The 17248-nt window shown below is 48.1% G+C and overlaps 6 protein-coding genes across 6 annotated transcripts; 2 read left to right on the top strand and 4 right to left on the bottom strand.

Moving 5' to 3' along the window:
* Positions 1 to 285: 285 nt before the first annotated feature.
* UA08_01387 (hypothetical protein) lies at positions 286 to 1311 on the bottom strand (the record flags this gene model as incomplete). Its single annotated transcript, XM_020261045.1, has 2 exons — positions 286 to 1195; positions 1250 to 1311. The coding sequence occupies 2 exons, from the start codon at positions 1309 to 1311 to the stop codon at positions 286 to 288; spliced, it is 972 nt and encodes a 323-aa protein (XP_020122757.1).
* Positions 1312 to 2194: 883 nt separating this feature from the next.
* Positions 2195 to 3031, top strand: UA08_01386 (hypothetical protein; the record flags this gene model as incomplete). The annotated part of the gene is made up of 1 exon (XM_020261044.1): positions 2195 to 3031. One exon carries the CDS (start codon positions 2195 to 2197, stop codon positions 3029 to 3031), a length of 837 nt encoding a protein of 278 aa, XP_020122758.1.
* A 303-nt stretch (positions 3032 to 3334) lies between these two features.
* On the bottom strand, positions 3335 to 6730 carry UA08_01385 (hypothetical protein; the record flags this gene model as incomplete). Its single annotated transcript, XM_020261043.1, has 5 exons — positions 3335 to 4175; positions 4231 to 4321; positions 4426 to 4568; positions 4625 to 4737; positions 4793 to 6730. 5 exons carry the CDS (start codon positions 6728 to 6730, stop codon positions 3335 to 3337), a joined length of 3126 nt encoding a protein of 1041 aa, XP_020122755.1.
* A 449-nt stretch (positions 6731 to 7179) lies between these two features.
* Positions 7180 to 8029, bottom strand: UA08_01384 (putative dolichyldiphosphatase; the record flags this gene model as incomplete). Its single annotated transcript, XM_020261042.1, has 2 exons — positions 7180 to 7905; positions 7976 to 8029. 2 exons carry the CDS (start codon positions 8027 to 8029, stop codon positions 7180 to 7182), a joined length of 780 nt encoding a protein of 259 aa, XP_020122756.1.
* A 947-nt stretch (positions 8030 to 8976) lies between these two features.
* On the top strand, positions 8977 to 10980 carry UA08_01383 (hypothetical protein; the record flags this gene model as incomplete). The annotated part of the gene is made up of 1 exon (XM_020261041.1): positions 8977 to 10980. One exon carries the CDS (start codon positions 8977 to 8979, stop codon positions 10978 to 10980), a length of 2004 nt encoding a protein of 667 aa, XP_020122761.1.
* A 1931-nt stretch (positions 10981 to 12911) lies between these two features.
* On the bottom strand, positions 12912 to 17009 carry UA08_01382 (hypothetical protein; the record flags this gene model as incomplete). The annotated part of the gene is made up of 1 exon (XM_020261040.1): positions 12912 to 17009. One exon carries the CDS (start codon positions 17007 to 17009, stop codon positions 12912 to 12914), a length of 4098 nt encoding a protein of 1365 aa, XP_020122762.1.
* Positions 17010 to 17248: the final 239 nt, after the last annotated feature.

Here is a 17248-nt window from a genome sequence, read left to right as displayed (position 1 = left end):
TTGACTACAGGAGAGACGTTGGTTGGGTTCGAGTCAGCGGACTAAAGGCGGTCCGCTCCCTGCGTGGACCGCAGCTCCGGCAAATCGAATAGCTTCACCCAAATTAAACATTTCAACTACGCTGGAACAAACAATTAACTAAACAAACAAACGCTTTTATTCTTATAATATAAGTAAGAAAGAAGAAAGGAAACAGGGTACGTGAACATAGTGACTGCGCTTGGTGCGCAATCAATAATTTCTACAGTGCAAACACCTCCAACGCCGGGAATGCAACTTGGGAATTTATGCCAGAACGCTTTCCTTGCCAGGTCCTTCAGTTTCGTACTCGATCTCAATGCGAATGCCCTTTTTGCGCGGTTTGGGAGGGGGAGCAGCGCGCTTGCGTTTGGTGCCAGCTGCTGGCTTCTTCTGCTCCTCATCGGCTGAGCCCTCACTGCCTTCTTCTTCATCGCTGTCCTCGTCGTCATCGTAGTCGTCACTCGAGTCAGCTGAGTCGCCTCCAAGCCAGTCTTCGATATCCTCGAGATCCTCCTCCTCCTCATCGAAGTCACTGACATACTCGACTTCACCGACTCCCTCTTCCTCCTCCTCCTCTTCATCATACTGCTCGCCTTCATCCAGATCCTCGTCCCTCTCGCCTTCTCCCTGTCTCTCCAAACCACGAAGAACCTTCTTCCAGATCCCCTCTTCCACATTGAGCGGTCGATCGCCATAAGCACCACTCCTGAGCCGCTCGATAAGCTCACGCTCGATAGCGCGTTCAACCTTGGCAGCAGACTCGGCCTTGCGCTCTCGAGTTTCTTCACGTCTCCTGATCTTCGGCGCCAGCTTAGGCACAACTCTTTCGCCAAGCCTTTCTTCCTCCTTGGCCAGCTTCCTCATCCGAATGGCAACTTGCGTTAACCTCGTCAGACGTTGTTTACATTTGTGAATGAGAAATTTTGGCCAATATATCAGCCGCTCATCGACCTGTGCAAGCGCTTTTGCGTAGTTTGATGACAGCTTGATCCGCTCCCACCATTTGCTAGGCATATGGGACCGTTCAATGGTCTTCATGTAGAGGTACATGGTACCCGTTTCAGGGTCCGATCGAACCGTAGCATATCGAGAATTCGCCAGCGGACAGCTTTGTCTATTGCATAATCCGGTAACGTTGTATTCGTTGCGACAGAAATTCTGGCCTTTTGTGGTTCTGAAGTGCTTTGTCAGTTATTTTCTTTTTTCTTCTCAGCATGAAAACACATACTTGAGCTTGAATGCACAGAACTGCTGGTTAATGACTTGCCAGACAATTTCGTCTGACGCCATCTTTGGGAGGAATTGGTAAAATTTCCCTTTCAATGGCCTTGCTCGAGGCTGAATGGAAGAGTGCGGTATGTTCGATCTCTCGTACAACAAAATAACGAAGAAAAAAAAGTTCCCGCCGCGGAAACAGCATCACGTGATCCGATGGAAATTTCTTATCGGGAGCCTCCCAAATGGGAAATTTGTAAGCACTGCAAAATCGCCTGCACATCGTGTAGTCGACAAGTACTTCTTGGGTAGTATAACTGGATTTACATTCTGAAATTGTGACCGAATCAGGCAGTTAGCTAGATGCTATTCGATATACATATCTAAATTCAAAAGCATCTTTATAGAAACGGGTTCTTGGTACCTAGATCCTTAAATATAATTGCTATAGAACCAAATATATAGAAATCCAGGTTACTTAGGTAGTGACCTGCTAATCAACCGGCCACCTAAAAAGGACTCTATACTGGCAGGCTATGTGTGATTTGCCACCAGCTATGGTTTCTTTCTAGGTAGAGCATAAAGAATACTGTAGCGGAAATATCCAGTCAGCTTTGCCCTTTCATGCAGTGCTGTGCACCACTGTTACGGAATAACCCATGGATTTTTATAGTAATTATATGCAGGACAGTTCACTTAAACATGCTATGCCTGTGAGCTTTCCTCTCTTGTGCGGCATTCTTAATACCATCATCTTTCTGTCCTCATTCCCAATCTTTAAGACTCGTCAACACATATCATCCCAATTGTCAAGTTGAACATCAAAAAAGTGCATAGACGTGAGTATATTCACATATTGCATAATAATACCCACAGTATGGCTGCCCCAGAAATAAATCCACATCTAAGAGCTTCAATAAGACAGCCAGCTGAACACATATGCCAAATGCCTCCCAATATGCCAAAGATATCCCCAAATCTAGGCACTGTCTCGTCATACACACCTGCACGGCTATTCCCTAATGGCTGCACAGTATGCACTCGATGCCATGAGTCATTCCTAAGCCATGATGGGTCGTATGAGAAGCATGTCGAAGAATCACTTGACCACCATCTTTGCCCTCTCTGTGACTACAAAAAGGACTTCGCCACATTCACCGCGCTGCAAGATCATTTTGAGATGGACCACCTTTGGTGTGAGGCATGCAACTGGTATGCCCCATCTGCCGAAGGACTAGAGAATCATTTTGTGCATAGACATATGATGTGCAAGGTGTGCAAGCAGACCTTCAGGGGGTTGAATGAGCTGACAGGCCATGCAAATTCTCATCGTCCTCTGACTGTCTCCTGCTTCCTGTGTCGAGAAGCCTTTGCTCTCAGGTCCGCTGCCTTCAATCATATCGAGTCAGAGATGTGCCAAGGTGGAGCGCTCAGGGAAGATGTACGACGCGTCGTGAGGGAGTTCCTGGCACAGTCCCCTCAAACAAGAGGGTACCACATACCAGACAACCGTCTGTTTAGTTGCCAGGGCTGCCAGAAGAGTTATGGATGCTTGAGCGACCTGTTGCAGCACGTCGAGACTAGAGGATGCTTTGAGGGATATTGTAAAGGTACTGGCATGATCGAGCACATGGTGCAATATGTACAGATGAACTTGAAGGCCACCATTGAGCGTCGAAAGAACCGGGGGATCGAACAGCAACAGCAACAGCAACGGCGTCCGGTGGCAATGACAATTCCTAGGGGTGCCGCAAATCATCCCCGGGTTCGTATGCTGCGAACCGAGCAATTTTGAAAGTTCGAAGTAAATCTCAGGGCGTTGGGAGTTTTGCTTTTCTTTTCTTCTACTGTTTGAAGAACTTCTTTTTGATACCCGCATTATGATGTCCTGGAGACCAGCAAACTTGTACAAAAAGGGATCAATTCCTTGTTGCACGTGGCTTCTATCCAAACTAAATAGTACTGGGATGATGATTTTGAACGTAAGCTTTATGTCCAATCATAACATAAGCCGGGATAACCAGCTAGTAGCACCCATGGGGCTTTGGAGAACATAAGCATGATGCAATAAGCGAGTATCGGCACTGGATAACGACATTCACCAACCCTCCATCTGTAACGGCCCCCCATCCCACTCAGTGGTTCCATTGGGCGGCATTCCCAAGTCCCTGTCGTCTACGATATCGTTAAGCACATCCTCGCCATAGAGACCCCAGCCCATAGCATCCAACTCCCTGGTAAAGAAATCACGTTCTTCCTCCACAAGCGAAGCCCCTTCCTCGATATTCAACACGTCTTTGTACCGACGTAGGTGCCACCAGTGAGTAAGACCACGCAGCGCCTGTTCCAAAGGCAAGGCATCCTCTACTTCAGCATCAACATCTGAACCGGCCAGCCAATCGTCACGTAATTCGGGACGGCAGTAGAGATATATAGCTGTAATAACGCGCATGTTGGTTTGACGCCATTTGCGACCGCAGTATGGAACTTGCGATTTGAACAATTTCAGGGTATATAGCCGGAGATTAGGGTCTGGTATTTTTAACCCCTTTCGGAGTATTGTGCTAGATCGGTATTGGACGAGGAGTAGGCAACGGTGTGCTTTGTCCCGTGTAATCTTTTGCATGATGTGCAGATAGTTGATGATCGAGAAAAAGTTGCGGAAAGAGTAAGTGGTGATGGGATCTTTGGGGACTGATCCCGTTGGGTTCCCCAGTTCGTCCACTTCTGGACGCAGAATGCCGTCTGAATATCCCGGATCCGCCGCATTCTTCACGGGCGAGGGGCCTCTAACCGAGGAGCTACCGTTCATTGATGCTGCTCTACGACGTGGAATAGGGGCTGGCACGGCGATATCTTCTTCATCCATCGATTCATTATCGATAGGCTCATCATCCCCAGGTGGGTCATCAGAGTGAAAATGACAGAAATGAAAGAAGCTGTACAGAGATTAACAAAATTGCGATATTCAAAGACAAGTAGAGATTGTAATACCTATATTGCTTGAAATCATTCTGCTGACCTATTGCAAGCTCAATGTCTTGATGAGCAAACATCTTCAATATCAATGGAAGATAGTTCGAGTCTAGAAGCAGTTGCGTCAAATACTCAAATTTCAATATATCTTGAAAAGAAACAACATTAGCAAAAGGTAGATCAACTTCAACCAGGGAGAGATCCAATTCTTACGAGATCTTTTGAACCACTTAAGTAGGAGCAATAATACCCCAGATATCGCTTTCCCAGTGACTTCTCGAAGCCTGACAATGTCAATCTCTTCAACGTCACCGAAAAGTTCTTCACGTGATCCAGTATAGTGATAGCCGTTAGAGCTGAAAAGACAGTTAACCAGTTTTTCATCCAATGGCTGTTTTTGCCTTCAACTTACCTCAACCCGTGAGTGCCTTGACCATTTGCTTGATTTACCATTGCACTGATATTCGTCAGGATAACCTTAAGCAAGACGATGACGACTGCTTGAAGATGTGGCATTGCTTGTTTCTATAGAGTTGTCAGTCTTCATTTCTTGGCTGGTCACGATCCGAGAATGGCCTACATAAAAGTGTTCAACTGCATCTAGGCGGCATTGGACATCCTCGTTCTCTGTTTCTCGGTTACTCGAATTACCACTGCTTCTCCGACTTTCCGATGGCTGTGAACTCGTATCCGACTGTTCTTCATTTCCCATTCCGCCTTCGTTAACGGTCTCGTCGGCATTCCAGCCTCGCTCATATTTCATGAATCGCTCGCGTTCTTCCCATAATTGACGCGTTGCACGAGTCATCTTTACGTGAGTTGAGAACAGCTTGCCGGCCTCTATAATTGAAGCTGGAACATCGCTACCTTCCCACTTTTTCCCAACAAGAGTGTCTTGCATCTCACTTGTGCCTTTGCCGCCAATGTTATTGCTCAAATCATCTAAAGGTGGATACATGAAGGGGAAATTCTGGTTCGTTTGATAATTCTGCTTCTTCCCAGCCTTGCCGCTGGGTCCTATGGGAGATGGGGGCGGCGAGGGAGCCGGCGTAGCAATATGTACAGGCTGATGAATGATTGAGCCACTGCTCACACTGCCACCAAGTGCAGTTGCACTAGACAACCCGTTGACTGAAGCTAGACGACTGGGATGGTTTGCAAAAGGCGGAAGTATTGAGTTGTGATCCAACTCTAAAGGCACAACTGGAGGTGGGGGGTTGTAAGCTGGGTATTTTGACGTAACTTCTTGACGAAAAATATGATAATCAAGTGGCGACGCGGTCAAGAATGGCTCTCTGCGATCAGCTGGATCTTTAGGGATGTCCATCGGGGGCTCCAAATCTCTCTTAGCGTCTTCTAAGCTCTGACTTCCACCAAAAGTGAGAAGTACAGTTTTCCAGAAAAGTAAAACAATCCGAGTAAAAGGGATGGTCGCTGAATCTTCCCACCGTAATCCGGCTATGACCTTGACAAGGGCGATGAGTAGGCTCGGTTGCAAAGCGGAAATAGCATGCCGCAATCCCACGTTGGCCTTATGCTGTGCTTCTAACCTCCTAGCAACTTCGATAACAAAGTACATGCACGTGAGAATAAGGTTTGCTTCACGCTCGCGAGCAATCAAGTATGTAGCGTGCTCTTTTTCATCATCCAAGTCGACGGAATCGGAGTCCAGTGAGCTCGCCTCCTTATCATAAACAGATCTCATGTACTCATAAAGTTTTGAGATACCATCACACTCATCGAGAAGGAGCACATTGTCTACGATCCACTTGATCTGAAGCGATTTTGACTTTGGGTTTTCTGACTCTTCTTCAGCTGTTGGGTTCTGTGGGTAGTCTTCTATGGATTTCCCTCCGGTTAGGCCCCAAACACCGCACAGCACATAACATATCGCTTCTAGTGCTTCAATGCGAGAAAATAAATCAGAGTCATCCAATCCCACCAAAAGATGCTTTAAGAATGCCTTTTGATAGTCCCTTTGGGCGTCGATCCATGACGAGTTGGTGTCTACAGAGCGCTGATGACAGAATTCTTTCCATTGCTGATGGAATGATACCTTTGACCCAACGAGCATCATTCGCTCCGGTTCACTATACTGAAACCACTCATCAATCTCTTCGGGAAAAGACTGGCAGTCAGCATAGTGGAAAGCATACGCTTGCTGTTCAGTTCTCGGGATGTCTTGTACGATACGTTTTAACTGTGCAAGACTGAGCGAATCCGGAGCCAGCTCTGCTGCATTTTGGCCGGGAGCAGGTGGTGGCGGCTGCATTGGTGGAGGAGGCGCAGCCGAATCCCGAGTGATCCCTGGTCGCGCTGTAGACCTGGGGTTTCCAGAACTAGGGGCGGCTTGAATCTGCTCTTCAAAGACGGGGGATGGCTCCAACGTGAGGCCATTAACCTCCGCCATGAGCTGCTCATCCGGGACAGGCGATATGTCAGTTCCAGTCTGGTCCACCTCATCTGCCTTGACTATAACGTGGCCAGGACCGTCGGTCTCAACGTTGTCGGTAGACATGGTGTTGATCCGGGTCCTACCACAAGAGAATAAAGTAGAAATCTGCGTAGAACGACAACATCAAGGGTATGCCGAGGGGTTATTATCAAAAGAATAGCTCAGACCATGACGCCGTTTAATGGAAGCATGCTGCCACACGTCAACAGGGCGCCTCGGAGAGCATGATGCTTTAGCAAGTCAGTGTGTTAATTCAGGAGGAGATGAAGCATGCATGCCCGCCGCTGAGGGCGGTCAACTGTGGGATCGGTCATGTGACCTCTGTGGTTCCTGGTCTAGATTTCCTGCAGATAGATAGACAACATAGGCAGATCTACGCGATTCTACAATTATTCAATAGTTGAAACTGTAACAATTCTCGAATGGATATATACTATTTGTTGTGTTCGAAATGGAACGCTTCCACCGAAATAAACTTACAGTTCGCTTCTCCCAACTCTCCAGTCTTACACCTAATCCGATTTATGCGACAAATCACTGTTTTCTCGTCGCTTCAGTTTTCTTTGAGCCTCCCAGCGTCGCCAGCCTGCCTCGGTAAGGTCCTCACTCACCACCAAGTCTCGAATCCTTAGCGCTCGGGACAGGGATAGGCCCAGGGCCCATTCCACCCAACCGGAGGCCCGCAGATAGCTTATGAGGGAGTACCAAACAACCGAAAATAACGCACCAGCCGTGAAGCCCACGAGAACCTGTTTCTTGGTGTGGTAATTCAGGTATAAACGGCTGATAGCCACAGCACTAGCGCCAGCGCAGGCGAGGAGGGAGAGAGCAACTTTTTGAAGCGGGTTCAATGCGTGTGGGATGACGGACAGGTTTGGCTTATGTCGCAGAAGAAGGAAGAGAGTAAAGTAACACGAGAAGTAAGCCACGAATTGCGCATGGGAGGAAGGCATACCGTAGCCTTTGCCGAGCATGTCTGTTAAGGAGTAGGGAACATAAGCCTTGATCATCATCAAAACGGGGGGTGTTTCACAAAGAATCTGCGCACACTTGGGTCTTTCTTCTCGGATGAGTCTCTTTAGCGCAAAGTTCAACGCTTCACAGCCCATTTGTCCCGCGAACATCAAGATTATCTCAGCCTCCCTCGATGCCCAAATAAGTGTAACATAAGCTACGCATAATGCTTGTGGAACCAGTGCCAACCAGGCAGAGCCGTGCGAAAAAATGTCATTGGGATTCTAGCTCTTCTGGATCAGCTACACATTGACCGATGACTTCAAGTCGGATCCGCTGAAGAATGCAACTCACATAGTGTACGTGGGTCAGCGAAAGGGAGGCCAAAGGCTGGTCGGGTGCCGCCATAGTGTTGACAGGAAGACAGGGTTGCTTGTTGACTTGTCTGAGGTTCTTCAGTGAGACAACATGTTGGCAGTGGTTTTCGACGAGGGCATTGGAAAATTGCTACGCCATCACCGGCGGCCTAAAGCCAAGGCAGCGAATCATATCAACACAAGTTGACACCTGAGGCTGGTCTGCTCAAGCCTCAGGCAGGCGCGCGCCTCACGCGGAATCACATGACCGGAGTCACGTGGACGGGCGTGGGGGTTCTGAGGGGCAGCGTCGCTCCTGCCAATGGCCCAATGGCATTACTTCTTGCTGCGTCGCAATCCGAAATTCTTCCATCGACCATCGCCCAACAACACGACGGGCACCTAAACAATTTGCTTTCCACTTCTTACATTATTCAGGGGTTGTTGATGCCCATCCGCACACTACAGCTGGCTATTCGTGGTCAGTCATCGTCTCGAACCCGTCCATTTATGCTGCTGTACGTGTTTATGTGTCTTCCCCAGCACCAGGCAGGAATTCCGTAGCCCGTCGCATCACACTCGAACCATGAAGGCTTATTTCACATCGCTTTTTCTTTCATCCTCTACGTTGCGGTTACCAAAAATTTCCCCCTTATCATCCTCGGCGTTACTACAGCAGATTTCATCGCGCCTGGAGATTGCCCTTGGTCTCCCGTTACTTATGTGACAGTGGTGGACCAACCGGTTTCAGAAAGACTTATCGCCACATCATTCTATTTGGTTCTGCACAGGCTGGAAATGGCCGACAATTAAATAAACAAAAATTTGCAAACTACAGACAGCACCGTGCACGTCCGTTGTCTGCTTATTGCCCTAAAATGTCTCCTTAGCAACTGGCAACAAGCTATATCTGTCAGTGGCGGAAGTTCCATAAGGGCCTTGCATTTATCGATATTTTCCGTCGAATATTTTAAAGGTTTCACCCAGCCGCTGTTCGTGATGGCAATCCCAACTCCCCTCCCCGAGGAGGACGATCGCACCATGGAGCTCTCGTCCATCGCTGCCATCTATCCCGAGATTGTAATCGACGAACGATATCCATTCAGAGCATCTTTAGACATTCCTGTTGCACCGTCAGTCCCCTTACGAGTGCGATTCGACAAGGGTTCAGAGATATTTCAAGCCCCCATGACACCTCCCACCTCGTTGGATACAATGGGCGAAAAAGAAGACATATTCCCCGAGGATACACAAACAGCTGCCGAAAACATTCATGATGATGTGCACGATATCTCACACTTGCCACCCATAACACTTGACATCGAACTCCCTGCCGGTTACCCATCAAACGAGGCGCCCATATTCAATATCAGCACCAATCCTCAGTGGCTATCGCCTAGTAAAATATCCGCGTTAAAGGAAGATGGTACACGATTATGGCTCGAAGCGGAAAAGGACATGGTGGTCTATACGTACATTGACCACATCCAGCAAATGATAGAAAATGTTTTTGATCTCGCAGATGGGCATGGTGGAGAGATTAAGCTTGCACGCGGCTTAAAGATTGCGATTCTTGACTTCGATATCAAAGCAAAAAGGGTGAAGTTTGAGCAAGAGACATTTGAATGCGGCGTGTGTCTGGAGCCCAAGAAGGGCCTGAATTGTCATCGCATGCTCCTTTGCTCTCACGTCTTCTGCATCCCTTGTTTACAAGATTTTTATAACACTTGTATAACTGAAGGCGACGTGGATAATGTCAAATGTATGGCCCCGGACTGTGGTAAAGAGCCCAACTCAGCACAACATCCTGCCACCCCATCGCAGGACAGATCTGCCACTCATAAGCGGAAGAAAAAGCAAGCGCGGCTCATCAGCCCAAGTGAGTTACTTCAGATACCTTTGGAACAGGACATAGTCCAGCGATATGTCTTTCTGAAACGAAAAAAGAAGCTTGAGTCAGACAAGACCACAGTATATTGTCCTCGCCAATGGTGCCAAGGGGCGGCCCGGTCAAAGAAACACCCCAAGCCAGATAACCCTATCACAGATGATTTTGATGATTCCGCGGACGAGGATGATGCTGTGGAATTTGACCCAATGGGTGACGAGTCTCAGCTTCCACCAATGGCTGATCGAGTGGCTGTCTGTGAAGACTGTGCATACGCGTTTTGCTGTGTCTGTAAAAAAGGATGGCATGGCGAGTTGGCGAGGTGCTCTCCACGACGAGAAGCTGAGCTTACAGCAGAAGAAAAAGCAACCGAGGAGTATTTGAAAATGTATACCACACAGTGCCCAACGTGCAATACGCCTTGCCAGAAGAAATTGGGATGCAATCATATGATTTGCTTCCAGTGCAGTACGCATTTTTGCTATCTTTGTTCTGCCTGGTTGGCAGAGGACAACCCGTACAAGCATTTCAATACACTCGATAGCGGCTGTTTCAACAGACTTTGGGACTTGGAGGGTGGTGATGGTATCGACCCGGATGGTGCCGAAGAGCTCCATCGCATTCCAGCAGGCATGGCAGATTTTGACTCTGATAGCGAAGACGAAAACCCTGCAGATGATGATGTTGACGGAGATGATGACCGTCCAGCTTGGGAGTTTCTCCGAGAGCACAGTGGAAGTGACAGCGACAGCGATGATGAAGATGGTCTAGGTATGCGGAGACCACCACCTCCTGCCCCGGTGCCTCCTCGAGTGATACCTGTAGCCGGCAACCCCAATGGTGAACCCGGATTCAATCCTCGTGGCCTGGATGCCGCTGGTAGAGCTGTAGCTGCTGAACGGCAAGCACAAGCTCTTGCGATGGCTCAGATTAGAGACCGGCCAGGGGCACGTGAAGCCTTTCCTCGACCTCCGCAACGGGCTGGAGCAGGCCTACAACCTCGCCGTCATGCTCCAGGCAATCAGCCTGTCAGACAAGAAGGCCTTCAGCGATTTCTGGAGCTAGTTCAAAATGACCAAGAAGACGAATGGGACAGTGATGAGTTAAACGAGTGATTGTTCATACCCTGTATTTTTTTGGTTTTTATTCGATGCACATTCTTGACGATTTACGATCTTTTTGATTTTGAAAGGCAAAGACGAGATTGCCTTTGCTGTTTGCCGTTGTCCCATCTCTTCCATATTACCTTTGCCATGCATTCATATTTGAGCGTCTGGTTAATCTTTTGCATCTAACGATAGATTTTGTCATGGGATATAACGGGAATTTGCTTTCACGAGCCAGTGCTAATGATTTGTTTTGTTTCTCTATTTCAACTTTAACAATTTATTTGCATGTTATGACTAATTATTTGGAATTTCCGATCTCCAGCGATTACGTGCTGAAGCATGCGCTCTAGCAGTTCTATTTATGTACGCTATATGTACGGTGTTGTATTTGGGGTTACACCGTGTAGTAAGAAAATTTGGAAAGCCAGTTAGAACTATATACCAGAAATAATTATATATGTATAATTCTAGCCAAGTCCTGCTATATTTACTAGTTAAAACCTGTTGAAGCACATTTTGTTTGACCTAGGTATCTGCTCTATTTTTACGCATGGCAAGTGGACTAGATTGCTACCGAGAACCGCAGCCTCAAGAGCATTGGTAAACTTACTAGACGCGAATATGTTAGCACCTTATATCCATGAGGATTCGGACAACGTCTAGGTATCCGTGGAATGCGGCAGCCTGTGATGGCTTGCCAAAGAAGCCTCCAGCCTTATCGACGTCGACCCCGTGGTCAAGAAGAAGCCTTAATATGGCGGGTGATATGTAGCCTCGAAGACAGAGAATCTCGAAGTTAGACGCGTTACAGTCGCCAGGCTTTCTCCAAAGGTGGCAGACATCTGGACATCGTTGGTGGACACAGTGAGCAAGAATCGCAGGGCAGCCCATGGCAGCGCGGAATAATGCGTCGGATCATATTGCACAAGCAGACCACCGATTTCTTTGAATTTGTTGACCAAAAATACAATCTTGTCGACGCAACAACGCAAACGATGTTTCTGCGGCTATTGCTAATTTTCACTGTCAAGCGTTTTTCCTAGGATGTCTTTTGCTTGTTTTGAATGCCTTGGAGAATTGCATCGATGTCGACGACATACTCTTCAGCCCCTCTTGATGGTAATTCTGGAGGAGGGCTTTGTCTTCTGCGCCCAACGACTCGATTGAAAGAAGCCATAATTTCGTTTGCGGAAGAATACTCTTATTATTGCTCATGTTTCAACAGTGGTTTCTTCTCAAAGATGCCTCGAAGTAATAGAAACCAGAAAGCCAAGGGAAATCTAATCTATGCTAGTGAAGAGCGAAGCTGAGCTTACGCAGCACTTTGCAGCTAACTAGCTGACGTTGTGCTAGCCTGCATAACGTGAGAGTACTTGGGAGGCGATCAAGAGTTCCTATTGCTTTCCACAGGATTTCTGCTGTCGGTATTTATAGTGGTCTCTGTACAGTAAATCCTGAACGGCCGGAGATATATGGCTAGTCTCGGAGCCGTGAGAATCAAATAGCAAGACCCAATTGGGTGCTACATCGGAATATCTATTTCTTTATTAAATATGTATTGATAATTGTTGTAGGCAGTATGCAATGCAATCCTCGCTTGACAAATGCAAATCACATGCAGGACGTGGATTGACAAGTAGATCCAACGTGAAACAAGAAAATAGAAGGGAAAGCCAGAATGCTAATGGACATGATAGTAATGCTGATGATAACAAAATAAAACAGAGGGTATCGTAACTAACGCCAGAACTTGTATGTGAGAATGCAATTAAGAGGATAAAAAAATAAAGAGAAGGGAATGCAAACTCTCGGCTTGATCGTAGCCAATCGGATATTGAACGGATGGATGTTCAAATAAAAGCCTTACATGAGGGGAAAAAAAAAGGAAAAAAGAAAAAGAAAGAAATGGGATGAAAAGAAAGACACAAATTCAATCTTCACGATCGGTCTTGTGATTCGAGGCCTTTCAAGATAACGCGCTTGCTTCGACCTACTGAAGCAAGATCACTGACACTGCGAGTGCCCATTCTCGAGGAATTAAGAACGTCACGGTTCATCAGATGATGATCGCTGTGTCTTTGTGTTGGTTTGACAATCGACGAAGTCCGCCGCGCTTGACCAATGACATCTTCTACCCAGGCTTCGCTCTCCGGCGTCATTGATACGTGTCTGCTTCGTGGCTTCGGACCAGCTAGACCTAGAGGGGTAGACACAGAATGAGGAGTCCTCGCTGATCCCGGATGGGGAGAGTAGACACTGGAACCGTCACCGAGAATAGAGGTTACGCTGACCGAGTTGAGAGACGAAACCGATGTTCGTCGACCTGATGGAAAAGACGGCAATGGAAGATTGTCCGCTACAGTTTCCACACTGTCAATTGCTAATTCCGGAAGCTCAGACGGCCTGGAAATTCGTCTGGTTTTGCGAACAGAAAGAGATGAAGCGGGCCTGTCACACATCGTTGACGGATGGTCCGGGCTAGATGGCATAGCCACTGCAGTAGCCGTTGAGGTTGTTGATCCCGGGGAATTAGCTGTTGCTGAAAGATCTTTCACTTCGACATTACTGTTTGATGGAGTCTGTCGGCCGTGATGCAGAACATACTCACGTAGATACTCGCCCAGATCGGCCCAGCCGCCACCGACACGGACCATGACTCGTTCCCCGTCTTCACCAACAGTCCGTACAAACAATTTTGTTGGTTCTGTTTTCCCACGATGATGTAAATGATAGACCCTGACAGTTTTGTCTTCGCTTTTGTGCGAAGTTGTACGCCTTTGCTTGGACGATGATGGGAAACCTTCAGATGGTGCGGGAGTACCTGCTCGACTGGGTGTAGAAAAGGGAGATCGCGCCTGAATACGGTTTCTCTTCGTAGACGAGATTGATGATATCACCGACTGCTGGTCATAGTCACTTGCAGGCTTGTTGCTGAGGCGAATTTTGCCAGGGATACCTGTGAGTATGGTGTGAATTTTCTCTTGGAGATCGCTGTCGGCTTCATTGACTGGTCGTATAGCGAAAGATCCACCGTCAGTGGAGAATGAGTACCTTCTGCGCCCGGTGCCATTACTGGAACCATATGAACCAATGCTTTCCATACTTGGCTGGTTCTGCAAATGATGGCTAGGGGCTTGAAGGAAGCCTTTTGTAGACGATTTTCGACGCCACGGTGTTGAATCTGAGTCGTCAACATCGTAAGGTGATCCAAGTCTGTGACGTGAATGAAGTCGTTCAGACGTAGTTTCATTGTTTGTAGTTCCAACAACTTTATTCAGTGAGGAGATGGTGCCTCTCATCAAGCTTGAGCTAGGACCCCGTACAGCCCGTCGGGGAACTACATTCGGCGGGGGAGATTCACTTCGATTGCGGAATCTGGGGATTTCGGAGTTCTCGCGGAAATATCGTGGTGAGTCGGAGAGTTCTTCACGAGAGGAAGAACTATCAGAATGCATATCATGATTGATCGAATAATTGACGTCGGTTTCATCATCAATAAAGCGCTGTAAAGGCAGGCTCGCATTTTTGGTATGTTGGAATGATTGGAGATCATGCAGTACAGAGCTACTTAGCTGCGGAGAACCGATTCCACGAATTGTCCTATCACTCGCACTGCTGAAAAGCCTAGGTGAAAAGTGTACAGTGGGATCCTGAGCTGGTGGTCCACCCGAAACCGTTCTAGTAAAAGACGGTGGCATTGGATCTGTAGGTATGTTGTGGTCGACATCTGATTCAATTGACTGAACTGGTACATCAGGATCTAGAGGGGGGCTCGGCTTTGACGAGGGATTAATTTGTCGATCGGCTGTCACTTCGCCAGCAGGAGAGTCTTCTAAGCGGTCTTCGCTTGTTTCTTTGACATTGACTCCTTCTTGCACATGCGACATAGCCGAGGTAGGCTTTGGACCTTCGGGATGTAAAAGCCGGGGCGAGGATTGGTTGTCTTTGAGTTCCAGGACTGAGTTACCAGTGCCCAATTCATCCGCACCAGTTTCTCGACGCATCTTTTCCAACACCTCGGCATCCATATCATTGGATCCATGAGCCGGCTGTACTATAGGCCGTTGCTGAGGGATATTTTCGGAGCCGGGAACGTGGCCACCCGCGTCCAATTCTTCCTTTCCTTTCTTGACCTCGTCCCCAAGGTCAAGGTCATCAGCTTCTTCTCTTGGTGGGCCAAAATTATCAATCTCTGGCACTAAAGATGAATCAGCGTTAATTGTCGGCAAGGACTCTTCGAGGACGGAATGTTCTTCAGTGCTAAATTTCGGTCTGAAAGCATCTTCTGGTGAATTGGCATCATGCTCCGGAGTGAGGATAGTGGTGTCCGATTGTTTTTCAGGGACGTAACTGGAAGCTCTATTACCAATAACTGACGGGCTTTTCGATAGCTCCACGTTGCATAGATCGGGTTTCCCTTTATCTAGCTGGGGCTCTGTCTTTCCGGGGTCCAATTTTTTGTTTGTTTTGAGCGCATCCAAGTTTTCCTCCATAGGGACTGTATCTTCCCGATTGCTATGACTAGGAGTTTCGTTGGCTGCTTGCTCGTGCTTGGAGTTTGAGTCAGCGACTGAGATTGAAGAATTGGGTATAGGTATATCCCCAGCAATCTCTGTTGTATCTGATGAAGTGGCAAGAAGTGACTCTGTCGGCAAGGATTGCGACATTTGCGGTCTCTTTGGTTCAAAGGCTGGAGAATAATCTGGAGTGACAGGCTTTGGGACTTCCTCGTTCTCGGGTATAGATGTAAGAGCTATACCCTGAGCAGTGATAGGAGGATTGACAAAAGATCCTGAGGGTAACACACGCTTGCCCTCTGAAGAGGATGATGTGTGCTGGATGTTGGTGTTGACTTCAAAACTAGGATACAATGATTTTTCAACAGAAGGTGAAGGTGAACTTTCAATGGGTGTTTCACAATCGTGCTCCCTCGCTGAATTAGGCACTTGATGATTTGTAGACACATCACGCTGCAACTCGAGATCCTCCACAGCGGACTTCGCGGGCTCTTCTGTGTTAGTTCTCCACTCTCGTTCAATTGCCAGCTTCTCCGCTTGTTGGACCCATGTAGCGAAGTCTGCCTCAAGCCGATCCATATTGTCAATCCAAATTTCAGGTATAGAGTCTTCGCGGCCCTCCAAAGCATCAAGAACTGTGTCCATACGTGACCCCGCCACGCCGATTACTTGTACGAGTTCTTCCTTCTTCGAAGTCACGTCAAGGATGGGAGGGCGAGTATTGTGAAGTGGATTTTCTGTCGACAGCATTGCAATTGCAAAGTCGAGAGATGCACGTGCAGCGTTTATTGAATCCAAGAGCTCAGGAATTTGCCGCAATACAAGCAGTCTCGCATTCCAGGTATCGAGCAACACGTTCAGCCGTGCCAATGTGGGTAGGGCCCTCAGGATTGTGGCGGTGATGACGGCAGTAAAGTCGCTTAATTGCGTATGAGTGAACGGAGGAGCGGAAATCGAACTTAGAGCACTATGTGCCGACGACGGCCGCGAGCGACCTGGTACGTGGACGTTCATGATGTGTTCCTTCAGCTCATCGACGTTTAGACTGTCCATACCGTCATGGATTTCTTCGATCCGTGCTTCATACTCTCCAACCAGGCTAGCTGGAAGACTGCCCCAGAACTCTACTTGAGCACTCGACCCGTTTGTCGATGGCGGCTCAAAGCCCTTGCCTTGCTGTATGCTGAGGCCCTTTGGCCATTGCCACGCTTGCAACTCCTTCAGCCATTCCCTCAGCTTTTTGGCTGCAATGGCCGCTCGAGCCCCCAAGGCTCGATCCTCTGGTGAAACCTGGGATATGCTTTTGGTAAGGAGATCCTTTGCCTGTCTTTCATGCTTGGATACAGCGTTGATAGCGGCAAGAGCGTCGAGGATTGCTTCCGGAGAGAGCCTTGCTAGTAGCGGGTCATCCTCTACGGGTAGCTGTTGCCTGCGCTTCGGAGAACGTAACGGACTATGGGGAGAGGGCGGCACAGGGACGCGGACTGCGTGCAGCGAATAGGAGAGACTCTCGGCCATCGTAATCATCGAGAGAATTACTCAATGACAAGACGAGAAAAGTTCGGCAGCCGACGCCCTTGTTGGGTAAGATGAGAAAATCGGTTATGCCCCCAGTCAAGCATGCTGAACGGATGTCGTGGTTCTTGCCGGGTACCAGCTTCCTGTTCAGTGACGGAGTCAAGAAGGACGCTGAGATGGCAGGTTTGACAGCGGATCGCTTACGAGACGATTGTGGGGGGAAGGGTCCTGGGTGACTG

The sequence above is a fragment of the Talaromyces atroroseus genome (assembly GCF_001907595.1).
Source record: "Talaromyces atroroseus strain IBT 11181 chromosome Unknown scaffold_1, whole genome shotgun sequence".
NCBI lineage: Eukaryota > Fungi > Ascomycota > Eurotiomycetes > Eurotiales > Trichocomaceae > Talaromyces > Talaromyces atroroseus.
This window is presented reverse-complemented; position numbering and strand designations above follow the sequence as displayed.